The following is a 14,699-nucleotide window of genomic DNA, read 5'->3' on the forward strand; positions in this document are numbered from 1 at the left end:
ACACAGGCTGAGCCAAAGCTTCGACACGCCAACATTCGTGGAGATATCGGTAACTTTGTGCGCACATACGCTTGGCCGTCTACATGCGGTAAGATTGGTCCAAGTACTCCCTTAGCCTGAAGAAAGTCTTCATCTCCGCAACATATTTTAAACCTCTTTCGATAACAATAACCTATGCAAGACCCAATCCGCATTAGTGCGTTTTAATTTTTATGCGTATTGGCACTGCCTTCACATTAACACGGCAAAAAACAGACACTTTCCAAAGAAAACGCCATTTCGAAAGTGAACTCATTTAAAAGATGGAGGTCTGTCATTTAATAATAATGGAATTTAGAATTTATATAGCGCTTATACATCGCTTTTCTGTTTTAGTGTGGACGGCAAAACGCTTTCCTAAAACGCTGACGTCACAGCTACTCAAGCATGACCCACAACAAGGTTGGAAATTTAACACACGTCTAACAGTAGCCTTGAAACAGGCATCTTGAGGTGAACGGTCGAAAACGAGCGAAAAACGATTTTACGGACTTGGAGCTTTTGACGCGTATTTGTAAAGGACGTTTCGAAAATGCATTGATCTAGATGAGGTCCTCGGAACTGCAATCATCTTGTCCGGCATGTGGCGTGTAGGCGTCTTTATTAACAAGCATTCTACTTCATCTTGAAATTACAGCTCGTTCTTTGCTAAAGTCATAATTGTACTGTGAAGCAAGAAATAAAAGTACAACAAAATAAAAATACAAAAGGAATAACCTGGTAATTGAGTTTCTTACAATCAACAAAAGTGAAGGCTTACCACCCCAGGACTCAATGATCAAAAGAGGATTTCATCCACAAACTCACAAGTAACGAGCCCAATGCATGCTTTTAAAATTCACAGTGAGGCAAGAGAGATCATCCCTCCCTCTTGCTGCAAGGACATAAAAGCTACGAAATTTAAACAGGTTTGAAGATAAATGTTCAGTGAGATTCGCAAGTTTAGCGACAAGTGTTTAGCGGTAATGCGCCAGTCATAGTGGGTAGACTGTGTGTTTTTCAATTAGATCTTCTTTATGGTCTTTCCAAAGTTAAATTAAAGTTATTCCATTTTCTTTAACCTATTTCACCCTGGCTGTCCGTGTGTGCGCAGCACGAGCGCCTGCGCCTCCAAAATCAAGTTCCTCCGCACGTGCGCGTGCACCTCCAAAACTGAATGCCGACAGCCGTTCTCATCATTTCTGTTCAAAACGTTATGTAATACTGCACAAAGTGCCTTTTCGGCGACCAACATGCTATATGTGGGGACCATTTTAGAATTAAATGTTGCCAAAAGACAGCTTTAAAAAAATTGAGCTTGTAGCCCTGTTAATCCTAGGAACATATCACAATAGTAGCTGGAAAATCATCGCTCAGGTGAGTGTAATTTTGAATAGAACTGTTGTTTTACGTTACGTTTCAAGGAACTGTGCGGAAGCAAGAGCCATGGCTCTTGGCGGAAGTCATGCATCATATAAATTAAAGAGATTACTAAAGCTGATTTCTAACCGGTCAATAAGCTGCGAACTTATTGGTCCGTTTAGCTGACAAGTTATTGGCTATAAAGAATCCAAACGCGAGTCAAGTGTTTTGATAAGCCTTTTCATGAAATGATTTCAGCCAGCCGAAGCATTTTTTAATAAAGGCATTACCAGTAAAACAACAACTGCATCGCACGTCTTCAGAGATGTTTACCAATTAGTGTATAGGAAACTGTGTCACGTGTCGCGAATGACTACACTAAAATCAAGAGAGGATAATTCGTCTTACCTTTGAATCTATGTCATTTACAGATAAGGTTTGAACATTTGGTATTGCCGGCTAGAATACAGAAACATAAACAGCAATTAGAAACTTAACACTACAACAAACCATTCCAAGTTACACAGGAATGGCATGCCACCATAACGACAGCTAGCTTAATGGACATCAGTGGAAGATCCTTGAAAATTGTCCCCCTGCCCTTCCCCTAACCAACGTTCACACTAGCTTTTCACTTAGGACAAAATGTTTGTTGTGGGGGAGTGGGAGGGGGTGCTAGAGAACTTTAGATTAGAAGAGGAGGAGGAGCCTTTTGACTTAAAGTTCTTTTATTTTTTGTTTTGTGGGTGCCGTCTCAAAAGATACACGCTCCGCCAAGCTTCATTTTACTTTTTTTTTTCAACAGAAAAGTTTACGCGGTTATTTTTATTTAAGAAAGTTAAGCCTCTCCCGACCAGAAAAAATAAACCGAAACTCCTAACATTTGACAACGATTCCCTCGCTACGGTATTCTCACTAAAACCCGTAGGCCGTAGCAGAATGATGACGGCTATCGAGTGTTCCCGCCAAAATGATGCTGGTGCACCCGCGCGCACTACGGAAAGTCTCGTTTTCGTAGTTGTCCCTGTCTTAGAATCTAAAGGTCTCTAATGTTGGGAGTGGAACGTCGGGGATAGGGGGCACTAAATCCGTCGGTTCGTTTGAAAAGGACCAACGGGCACTAAATCTGACGGTTGGCTGTTGAAGATCTAAGTAGGGGATTATGCAATTCTCACTCCCCACACTCCCCCTCCCCACCCCCCCCCCCCACTCCCCCCCCCCCTGCCCCCACGCCAGTTATAGGACATGTACTTTGTCCGGAAATGTAATGAAATTGTTACTCTGGGAAACTTCAATCAAACCTACTGTACTTTATATTAATAAACTATACGGTAAAAACTCACCCCACATTTTTTCCATAAGATATCAAACTTAGCATTTACTTGAAACGGAAGGCCTTCAATGGCTAGGAGTTAAAATCAACAAATTATTAGACAAACAGTACTCAATTTGTTCTTTTTCGTAGGCAGTAATGTGAATATTTTCTATCTTAGCCGCCTCCGGTGTCAACTACGTTGTTTTCCATAAACTGTAAATCGCCGCTTATAAACCCTGAGTTTTAGGAGGGTTCACTGGCTTTTCAAGGGACTGTGTTACGGCAGTCCAGTTCATTTTGTTTAATTTTGCCAATTACGTACTCGCCCTCAATCGCTATGGAAATTAAAGAAAGCAAAGAAATTACAGTTATATGACAAAATCAGAGATCATAGACAAACAAATATGTCTCCTTAGCATTATTTTTGAAGTTGCAAGCAGCAGGGATCAACTTTAAAAAACTGTTAGGCTGAACAGTTTTCAAAAACCCTAATTTCAATCCGTTTCAATCTTCTTCAGTTTTGCGTATCCGTGGCATCCGTTGTTTCTGTTATGTTATTTTAACCGTCCTTTAAAGTTTTAAGCAGTTATTTTTGTGTTTCTCTTAATTGAACGGGCGTTTTGTGATTTCCTAATTTGGCTGAATTTCGTGACACAGCTCCTTTAATAAGGTGTCAAAACTTCATAATGAATCGAATTCTTCAATGCAAGGTAGTGGGGGCTTAGATCCGGGGTTAATAAGGATGTATTTTGTGTCTATATGTATTCGCTACGATCGCTGAAGAAAGCTTAACGATCGTAGCCGTAAACCTAACCTTTTCAAACGCAACAAACTGTAGAAAAAGAAATGAAAGTAACTATTTAGAAATAAAAATAAAATTCCTTACAGGATTGACAAGGGCAAATTCAAAATCTCCCTCTTATGACCGTCTCTAATGTAAAACATTCAAATTTACACCTTTTTCTTATGCACACTATGGAGGTTTGGAATATGTGCAATGGTCGGTCGTGTAGTTCCAAAGTCGTTTCGCTACATGTACAGCCCTTCCGCTACATTTAAAGCGAGACGACTTGTTTTTTAGCGAAACGACTTTGCCAAGAGACGACTTCTTTTTAGGGAAACAACTTTGCAACGACGTCAATATGCACCAAAAATCAACCGACTAAAAACCTGGTTTTTAAGCTTGTCCTTTGGACAAGCAGCTCGCGCAATTTACTTGCCCGGGGCCACTTCTTGCTTGTCTCAGTTAATGATTTTGTTAGAGGATGAATTGATTTGACCATTACCAATCGGGCAGGTCAACTTAAAAAATTACATACCCAGCAAGAAAATCTACTTGTCACGTCTACCGGACGGGACCTATTTGGATGATTATACGTTTCTTTGAAACTGCCCACCTACCCTTCCCCCTAGACAACATTTTGCCTTAAGTGAGAAGTAAGTGTTAAGGTTGTCTTAGGGGAGGGGTAGGTGGGCAGTTTCCCAGAAATGTATGATGATCCGGACTTTTTTCGAGCCTTGCTTTGTAGCGAAACGACCGGTGATCGTGCAGTTGGTCATGGACGAATCACTTTGCCTCTTTAAGCCATATTATCTGTACGCAGAAGGCAAGTAATACTCTGCCGTCTCCAGGTTGAAACCACCAATTACTGTTCAGTACAAGATTGTTTTTATGATAAAGTTAGTGTACCTGAAAAAGCTCCAGGTCTAGAATGCAACGTTTCTAAAGTAGGGTGAGCTGAATGTGGACCCGGGTAAGGAGCAGCAGGATGACCTTGTTGTTGTTGTTGCTGAACCTGCCAGTGTCCTGGTGGAGGCGCCTGTCCATACCTACAATTCAGTATACGACAAAATATCAGCAAACACCTTTACAAACTAGTAATAACCAAAGGTTACGGAGTGCGGGCGAAAGCGATCGAAGGTCAAAAGGCTTTTGCTCCATTGCTGTGCTTTCACGTGAAAGTTAGTCAAAACACGCGTGATCAGATTAACAGTGAGAGACAGGGCGGATAAATGTTGGGCGGTGAAACGAGCGCTCCGCTCTTCAGTTAACGTGTGATGCGCAGTAGGACTGGCACGAGCGCTCTTTCCGCGCTTCCGGTGCGCTTGAAGGCCGGCGAAATGTTCCTTTTTGCAAACCGGAAATCCTATTTTCTTTCTGTAATTTCAGGCTACAATGTTAAATAGATAAATTCGTTTCATAACAATATCAATAAACAGTTTCATATGTTTGTGTCTGTATGCCTATAAGTCAAACTTGTTGGTCATATAATGCCAAAATTTGAGTTTAATTTGAAAGTGTTGAATACCTCCTCCTTCCGCTAAATATCACCTAATCGTCTTTCGCCGTTTCGTTTGCGAAAGCTTAACACTTCTTAAACTCAATTTTTACATATGTTAAAGGGGGATAAATTTTATATAACATAACAAAAAATTAGATTGATATATTTTGACATAGTGGCGTAGTACTGCTTCAAACTTTGCTTCTCGGGTGCAACGCGCCATGGCGATCCGCGCAATGCGTCGCAAATCCGGCAACCGCATGCAAACAAAATTTATTGAGGTTAGTTGTAAGGTTTTTTCTCCTTTTTTCTCTCTAAAACAAAACAAGGTAAACAGTAAAAACTGAGGGAAAACTAATTTTGAAGTTTCGAAGAAACAGAAAGACGTATGAAAGAAGGATGATGGTGATTGAAATTAGCATAATTTCACCTTACACGAGCTGCACGCATTTATAAAATACACGTCATCTAGTTATGAAACACGATATGCTGTCTTTTAATTTTGCCATGGATGACATGGATGAGACTTTCCTTTCGTGTTTTAGACAGTACTTAGTTGTTTTTGTTTTGGAAAACATCGACATTGGCGAGTAGTAGAACGAAAATATAATTCAATGGTAGAGTCATGGAAGTAATAAGAGAAATCCTTTGAAAGAGATGTCTGTCTACTCCAACTAAGCCTCCCGCAAAAAATAGCAACATTTGCCTCCCGAAGACAGCGAACCAGCACAAAGGAACGAGGAAGAAGTGCAAGAAAACAAATCAAGCCGCCTTCATTCAGTGACAGCGGCAGTGTCTAATGGACAAACCACATCGCAAGCCCTGACCGAATTGCCGAAAATAAGCGACATTTCTAAGCAGAGTCCCAGTCCACTGCATCACACCTTTTTGCTCGGACGCGCTCGTTTCACCGCCCAACCTTTATCCGCCCTGATGAGAGAAGGTCCAAACGCGCGTGATCAAATTCTATTCATTCTTAGTGAAAGTCCAAACGAATGCTGGCTACATACATACGACGCATGCTTAATAACAACCTGGAGATTAAGATTGCGGGCGACAAGGGGAGCCCGTAAATATTCACTGTCTTGTAATTGTCTTAGGCCTGTTTCAAACGTCGTGCTACTGCCGTGCTAAGCAGGCTCGACTGCAGCACGACACTAGCACGACTTGGTTTCAGACGTCGAATTTAATTCACACTATGACAGTCGAATGGAACGGCTGTTGCCAAAAACAAAACACAAAAATAAAGAAACTTTTTAGCAAACTTTTAAATATATTCTAATGTATTTACAATTTATGAATTGAGTTCGACACGGTGGTAGCACGACGTTTGAAACCAAGTCCAGCTACTGCTGTGTAGCACGGCAAGGCTTGCAGTGCTACACAGCAGTAGCACGACTTGGTTTCAAACGTCGCGCTACTGCCGTGCTAAAGTCGAATTTAATTCGATCAACTGAGTTCGGCACGGCGGTAGCACGACATTTGAAACGGGCCTTAAAAGGTTACAGGTTTGTGTTGTCATGGAATTAGTGCACTTAGCTTATGCAGCTAATTTACAGGCACTCCAGTCAAATAGAAGAAATGATTCAAATATAACATAACAGAATTAAAAACGCCAACTGGCAGGAGGCAACCAGTTGGCTACTTACAGGCGTGACCGAGGATTTGAACTTTGGACTACCGAGAACAAATCTATCAAGAAGTCAGAGCGGAACTCGAACCTGGTACGGACGATTTGCGAGTCGGACGCGCTGCTTATTCGGCCACGCTACCTCCTTAAAGCAGTTTGGTTATAAAAAGAAGGCTGACAGGTGGGTATTGACTCTAACAAGAACCCTACGGTCCGCAACAGTGGGATGGAAATTTTTACGGTATCTCCTGGGAGGGCCCGTTTACAAGGAGAGAGGGTTTATACCCTTGTGCTAGGGTTACTCACCAAGCGGGTTAAAGTTATCTCTGGATTACAAGCAAATTTCACAGGTAAGGCTACCCTATCACCCGGGTTAACTTTACCAGCTTTACTGACGTCTTTTGTCAAGCGTGACATTCTTTATACATGTAACGTCCAAGATTTAAAATAAAACTTGAAGTTCTCTATGGAAAACACGTTAAATTCACCAAAAAACGGGAAAATATAATCATCGTATACAGAAAATACCTTATATTGTTCAGATGTTTGTAATTTAGCTCAGGAATGGGATAATTCCGTTCAAATTGTCAAGATTACTGGTCACGCGTGAGGGAGGAAAGTTGACCCGAGTAGGCAAGTTATCCCTTGCAGAGCTTTTACAAGGCACCTTAGGGTAACCCTCTTCCTAGGGTAACCCTACCTGCCTTGTAAACACGTCGTGTAAAAACCAAAAAGAAATGTGCGAGTGCTAGGGTAACCCTAGCACCAGGGTTACCCTCCCTTCTTGTAAACAGGGCATAAGTTACGTTATGTGTAGTTCCATGTTGTCACTATAAGTTCTCGGTATACACTGAGAAGCGAACTATATACAGAGAACTAAAAGATCAGACAGTAGAGAGATTAAGATTCACGTTTACGCTAAACGGCAAACGTGAATTTGTACAACGCGAAAAAGTTTTTCCCTTAATTGTCGTTAACTGTTTATTACTTAAACTAAAAAATAATTAGTTTCACGCCAGCCTTATACATAAGAATTGTTCTGGACAGTTTTTACCTGCTTATTTTCTATAGGTGGTTTTCATGCAATCTCGGGAGACACAAATAACAATGGTGAAATGAACGAATGCTGGTGGACAAACAAAACGAGCTAATGAGCGATCTTTTCTTTGCCGTCCACCAGCATGGCGGCGATACCACCTATCCTGAGAAATTCTCAACTTGAATCTGACGTTTGCCGTTTGGCGTAAACGTGAGTCTTACTCTACTGCGGATTAGCCATCAAAACAAAAAGTGGACGAGGTCACTTAGGAGAGGTGGTAGAATAAAAAAGGTTTCAACAGCGATTACCACAGAGCTTTGACTGGGAAATTTTGGGTGTTTATGGGAGGTGATCTTACCAGAGGTGGTCGCACATGGACGTGCAACTGTGTCAATAGACCATTTTACAGTTATCCTAGCCTTTGAATGAATGTGAGGCTGTGGTTGACCTTGTTTTGATACAAACCACTTTCCTTTTCTTATGGAAATTATGCTTAAAAAATACTAGTTAGCATAAGAACAACATGATTTACATAACAAAGCAGGAAGGGCTGTATCAAAACAAGGTCAACTCCAGCCTCGTTTCCACCTGTAACTGTAAAATAGACTATTATGGCGAGATCAAGAAATGACCATCGTTGGTATACCACTAAAACAATGTTCTGTACTCTTAAGTTAATAAACAAAAAATACAACAATATTCTGACCATTGTTGCCCGTTTGGTCCAAGAGAATGAGGAACACTGGAGTACATATACTGCTGTCCTGTAATAGCAGCTGCAGGTTGCTGTCTTATAATTGGTGCCACTTTGTAACATATCGATATATTGTTTACCTCATTCCTAGAGAAATAAAATCAAAGATTAATTTTTCTACCACAGACTACCTAATGTATAGATTTAACCAAGGCTAAAAGCGAAGGTCTCGTTAACACACTTATAATATACTCAAACAAAAAATAAAATCGAGAGATGCTAAACGGCGACGGCAACGAGATCTGCGAAATAATCAATAGTCTAATTAGCGACAAAATTAGTACATTTCTTTGCCGTTGCTTTGCATGGCCACAACGTGAAACTTTCTAGTTACACATTTTATGGGGAAAAAATGTCGTATGCGCTCACCAAAGTGTTCCCGTTCGCTTTTTTTTTCCACTGCACCTCATTTTTACCTTGCTGGCTTCTCCTTGCTGACCGCTAGCATTTCTCATTTTCCCACCAACGACATAAAATTTTCATGTTGTTCTTCCAACAAAATTCGTCTCCTTTGTTTTTTATCTCTCGCTCTAGCTCTTTCTCTGTTATCCAAGTCAGTGTAGATATTAAAACTTAGTCGAAAAAAGACACGAGATTGTTGTTGTTTTTTCTCTCTAAATGTCTGGCGCGCGGGTGGCCACCCGATTTCGCGCGAAAAAACCCGAGTTCCATTTGGGTTGCCATACCTGTTAATTGAGTTATTTTACATTGGTACGCCTGTGGTGCGGGGGGCTTTCAGGCGGGTGAATGTACGATCACGTGACTACCAAATTTTCTCGGATGCACAGAGTTAACCAAATTTTCTTACCCATGGTGCTCCGCTGCGCAAGAGCACCGCTATAAATCATCTCTACGGCAGGAATAAAAATGCTTGAATGCCTATTAAACTCCCCCTTTCCCTATAATACCATAAAAGCACATCTAGTCAAAATTTATCGTTAATGGCTACAGCACTAATAGTACAATAACTGCACTGCATCAACCCATTCGCCCCTAAAAACTTAACACAAAACGTGTTTTGAAGCTAGCCGAGCTGTTTTCTGGCTATTAAGAGCTAAAATCTATCAAATAGCCTTTTGGAGATCGCGCACTTTGCGGGTGGCCTTCTGTTCTAGAAGCAAAATACCAGCTTCCAAAAATAAACAAAATAAGTTTTGATTTCTCTCTCAATGTTTCACTCTAAGTACAAAGCACTGACCGCCGGGTTAAGTGATGAATACACTGTACAAACTTACGCAATGAGATGAAAGCCAGGAGGGGCGGTCTCTCCTTTAGTTCTGTTTATAAGCACAATATCACAAACGGCATTAATTGCTGTCCTGCTTGACTGAATTTTAAGGCACAGGAGATGTTTCCTGAAGGCTTTATCATCTAAAATAGAAAGTGTGTGTTGAATGCAGTTCAGTTGCAAGTACAAAGTTTCAAGGAAAAAATTGTTCTACCAAGCTTTTCTCTGAATAAGAGTTCAGCAATTGTGAAACCATGAAATCTTCTGGGATCTTCTGGCCAAAATCTTTTAAAGTCTTACTGGCCGTAATTTCAAGAGAGACAAAAACGTGCATGAGGAAAAGCAACTTGTACATGGGTAAGGAAAGAGGAAATAGGGATTACAGGAACTACACCATGAGCAATGCTCTTGAAATGTGATATTTCTTGGCAACAAAATAATACTCTTACACGTAGAAACAACAACAACAACAACAAGAAACTGTAAGACAGACCATCATCATGAGCTTTGGTTATTGCTGTAAATCCAGTTACCATAGGATCATCTTCCCCAATTACGGTTAGGTCTTCAATAACATTTTCTCTCACCTAAAAATCGTCGACGAACAGATTGAAATGTATGCAGCCATTGTATGATATTTAGTCATATTTACCCAATAAAACATTACCCCCTGATTGAACACTGCACATGAAAGCAAAATAATATCACCAATTAATGCTGCTCTCAAAACCAAGACAAAACCCAATCAGAAGAATGTGGCCATTATTATTGTTAAAGAAACAAAGAAATAAACAGCCATTATCATTCATTCAAAATAATATTATTTCCCCGATTCTGATTGGCTAAAAGTACACGCATAATTCACCATAACCAGTTACTGATGAACAAATGTGGAAGAATTTTGTGTTTAACGAGGAAATGACGTCAAAAATGCAGCCCTCTACAGGTTAATGCACCCATAAACGAGAAGACCTGGGGACAAGGTTGAGTTGTTTTCGTTGTGAAAACTAAAATGGTGGACACATCACTCGTTTCAAGAGTAAGAACTACAGCTGGAACTAGGCGAAATAATTGCTAAAAACATAGCAAAAACAGCAAGAAAACAACTCAGAGGGCAACATTTGCTATTTGGAGAATATTTACGAAGCTGGACAAATCTAAACGCACACTATCGAAGATAAGCTTAACATCGATGCAGGTAAGCATGTTGTAGCTATGTTTTTAAACTAGGAATTATTTTGAATGAATAATATAGCAATTAATGAATTTGACTTTGGTAGGATTTGAAGAATTAAGCAGATCTGAGTCAGAGGGTGTTATCCACCTCGGCCAACACCCGCCTCGATCTGCTTAATTCTTCATATCCTACTCAGCCTCATTCATTAAGTGCTAATTAATACATGAAGTTAGCATCTACATGTACATGTGATTTTCCCAACACCCCTGCAATAAGATGATACATGTACATGGTCACTTTCAAGGCTAATAGCTTGAAAGCAGTTGTTTTAACAGGTTATCAAAACAAATCATTTAAATACACAAAAAAAATAATATTTAGTCTCACTTGCATAAGCCGCGAGACTCATAATCTGCAACGCATTTTTCTTTGTATTTTTGACAGAAAAGTGGAGTCATTGTGCCGGGCGTCCTAGCAGAGACGTGGAAACTGAGGATAAGAATCGTTGTGTGATTGAAGCCATGCATGTTTTGCGACGTAAGCTCAACTAGAAAGATTAAATTTAGAGCTTTTCCAAAACGTGTCGGTTTACGAATTCTACTGCTTCAAAGCATTGATTACTTTGGAACAAGTGAACACTACTGAGTGGTCGAAAAAAAATAAGAATCTTAATTAGCAAAACTTGGATGGTTGGGTGTTGTATTTACTTTCATTGTATGCAAATGGGGTCTTGTAAAGAGCATGCCATTTATTTTCGGTGATGATTGAAATGACGTGCCATTAAAATCACTTTTTTGATCTCTGGCAATGATGTTATTTCTCTGGAATCGTAGCCTGCGAGCAAGCTCTCCTATTTCGGCAAGCGAAGTGAGCCTCGCAAGAACATGCGAGCGAGGGGCCGAGGAAAGGAGAGCTTGCAACGACCCCTCATAAAATTTCATTTGTACTTCGCCCAGACAAAGGGAAATACCATTGGCTGAAAAATGACGTTCCGGAAATCGAAGTTGATTGATAGCAGGCTAAGCTGGCTTCCGCTTCGTCCACGAGACTCGCTTCACTCCCACTACTAGGAGAGCTTGCTCGCAGGCTACTGGAATCAAGGCCCTTGAATTTTCGTGTATTTATACATGCGTATAGCCAGGTCTGCAACCGCAGAGGTATTTCCGGTCATCACTGACACGCGTACTAAATCAGTTAAGAAAAAATAAAAAATATTGAAGTCGATAAAGTAGGAAGTAAGAAACCTTTAGTGAGTAAATCCTGTTTCGTGTAGAATTAATCGCCTCCTCATTTTTCGATCTAATCTCCAAGCAAGTGAGACTGAACGCCACTGTAAGAGCGTTCTTGTTATTAAACAAATGATGTGTAAATTGCCAAAATGGTTATGATATATGACCAGCCTAGTTTCACAGGTTAGTGACTACAGTGTACTTCCCTGGCATCTCCCTCTCTGTTTTTTGAATCAATCCAGGAAGAATGAAATGGGAAGAAATGTCATAAGCACTGGCAATAAGGTTGGTACATGAAATTTATGAAATAATAATTTGCAATTCAGAGACACAAATCACTTTCAAAAATATATATACTTTACATTAAAAAAATCACATACATGTTGTAGTTAATTTTTTATCTCAGGTAACTTTTATTTTTCCTTTGTTTTAACTTCATTAGTACACATTACCATACCCAAAAACAGAAGAAAAATAAAAATTACCTGATATAAAAATTTAACTTCAACATATCTGTATATACATATATACCACCATGTAACTTAACAAAATGAAAGGATGAGAGGTCAATACTACCACACCTCACGTGAAAAGCAAAGATAACGCTTTCCTTTGTGTCGCCATGTGCTGTCAAATAACTGGCCATCATGTCCAAGTACTGTCTTTTCAAGCTAAACCAACAAGATAAACAGTGGAAGAAAAAACAAAAATATTATGGTAACAAAAACAACAATGTCAACAAACATGAGACCAGAACACTGCTGTTCTAAGTATCAAAACCTCGTCCAATTTCATCCATGGTGAAACACTACTGAATGCATTATTGACAACATCAGGTGAAAACAATCTGCACTGTATACTATACAAGACTTAAGAGATGAAAACTTGAACGCATTCTCTTGTAATGGGAATTTGCAGCCTCTTGAAAAGGTTCTGTGTATTGGTTTCAGCTTCAGCTCATTGGTTCCAACAATAAGCTAACCTTCGACTTCAAGGCTGTGCTCTTAAAATACTCAGAGAAAGCCCAGAGGCTCCCAATCTCAACATGAAATCCTGGGTGCTCCGCCAGCAGTTATAGGTCTTACACACAGCGACAGTTTTTTAAAGTCATTTGAAGGCAAAAGCTTTTGCCAGAGCTGGCCCATGTTGAATAGTGATGTTGCCTGTTTTATTTGCCACGTTCGAACCTGTCATACAACAATTCAAACTGTTGCAGGTTGCAAAAATTTGTTGCAGAAAGTATAGAATAGTTCTACTTTTTGCAGCAAAATCTACACGTTGCCCATTTTTCCAGCCCAAGGCAAACTTGTCTTTCAGCAAGTGATGTAACTCCCATGAATGGCATGACTCCCGCATAATTTAATCCAATCGAGAGCTTGTCAGTATTCACGCAACTTGCAACAACCTGATTTGTTGCAAGATAGGTTTAATAAATGGGTGGTAAAATGCACAACATCACTATTAAACTCACTTTGCAGCAATTTTGCCAAACAAGTTCCACGTTTTTGTTTCCTGTTTTACCGTAGCTTTACTTGAAGTTCTGAGTCCACCATTGTGATAGAGGGCTAAGAGTGAAGCCATTGATATGAAAATCTTTTTTTTTTTTCTCATGCAAATGAAACTCATTGTCACTGGAAAGGTTTTGCGCTCAGCGAATAGCCTCGTCTTTAAAGTGAGGGTTTTTGAAACTCGAAAATGACCCACACTGTGTATCATTTGAATGAATGATAAAGCAATTATTGAATTCCGCTATCGTATGATCTGAAAAATCATGCAGAGCTTGGAGGGTGTTATCCCTCCCCCTTAATCTTCATTATTTCTTCAGATCATACAGAACCTTATGCAATAATAAATAATTATAATTAGGTAAGGTTTTTGTGATATCCAGAATAATCAAGGTCAAGGTAGGGTTGGCTGATAACACTTACCGAGACTTTGAATATTCTGGATATCACAAAAACCGAATCTAATAACTGTTTCATTATACATTGAACGAAAAAAAAAAAAATTGTCATAACAGTAGGTCATGTTTTTGCTTCTTCAATTCACTGATGGCAAGCAACACAAAGCACACGAACTTGACATGATTACCCTTAGAAATCATGCACCGCGGTCATACATAACATGATTACCTATGACCTTGAGTGTCCTTGACATGATTATTGTATAATCTGCAGCTAGATGACGTCCCAGGCGTTGATTTCGAAAATTTACTGTACGCTTTTGGCCAATCAGAAAAGAGATATGAGTTGAATGTATAATAATTGCTAATTATTATTCTTTGAGCCTGGAATTGAAATTGTCAGGTTGTGCGAAAGTCTACCGTCATGGTGCACTTCTTTGGTAGGTTGTATTTTGACTTTTAAGAGCAAAAGGCATAGCAAAACGCTTTAGGAACCGCTTCAGACTACAACTCAAATCATGTCAAATAGAGAAATTCCTGATGTATAGTTGACAAACCCACCATAAAATATCTTTGGGGGCAACGGTCCTTTTGAGACACAATCTTGATGTCTGTAATCGGAGGGTATTGTGTTTCCTGCATCTCTGAGTGCTCTAAGTCAACATGGAGGGTTTAAATTTCACATAAAAGCCATGAGGGACATGAGCAAGAAGATTACCCGTTTTCCTCTTTCAGTTTTCTCTAGAACAAACTCTTCGTAGA

General features: G+C 39.8%; 1 protein-coding gene across 1 annotated transcript; it reads right to left on the reverse strand.

Moving 5' to 3' along the window:
• Nucleotides 1–372: 372 nt before the first annotated feature.
• Nucleotides 373–14,694, reverse strand: LOC140936720 (multivesicular body subunit 12B-like). Its single transcript, XM_073386206.1, has 9 exons — nt 14,499–14,694; nt 12,616–12,705; nt 10,122–10,215; nt 9,636–9,771; nt 8,353–8,487; nt 4,386–4,525; nt 2,724–2,785; nt 1,789–1,839; nt 373–704 (listed from the first exon to the last, which is right to left on the reverse strand). Exons 1-9 carry the CDS (start codon nt 14,577–14,579, stop codon nt 660–662), a joined length of 834 nt encoding a protein of 277 aa, XP_073242307.1. The 5' UTR covers nt 14,580–14,694; the 3' UTR covers nt 373–659.
• Nucleotides 14,695–14,699: the final 5 nt, after the last annotated feature.

The sequence above is a fragment of the Porites lutea genome, chromosome 5 (genome assembly GCF_958299795.1).
Source record: "Porites lutea chromosome 5, jaPorLute2.1, whole genome shotgun sequence".
Lineage (NCBI taxonomy): Eukaryota > Metazoa > Cnidaria > Anthozoa > Scleractinia > Poritidae > Porites > Porites lutea.

Excerpts from the sequence above, each read along its gene's own strand:
- LOC140936720 (XM_073386206.1), bottom strand. The coding sequence starts at position 14,579 with ATGCAGGAAACACAATACCCTCCGATTACAGACATCAAGATTGTGTCT. Across the intron at positions 4,526-8,352 it reads GGACCAAACGGGCAACAATG|GTATGGACAGGCGCCTCCAC; the intron begins GTCAGAATATTG and ends ACTGAATTGTAG. Across the intron at positions 2,786-4,385 it reads TAGACCTGGAGCTTTTTCAG|CCATTGAAGGCCTTCCGTTT; the intron begins GTACACTAACTT and ends TTTAACTCCTAG.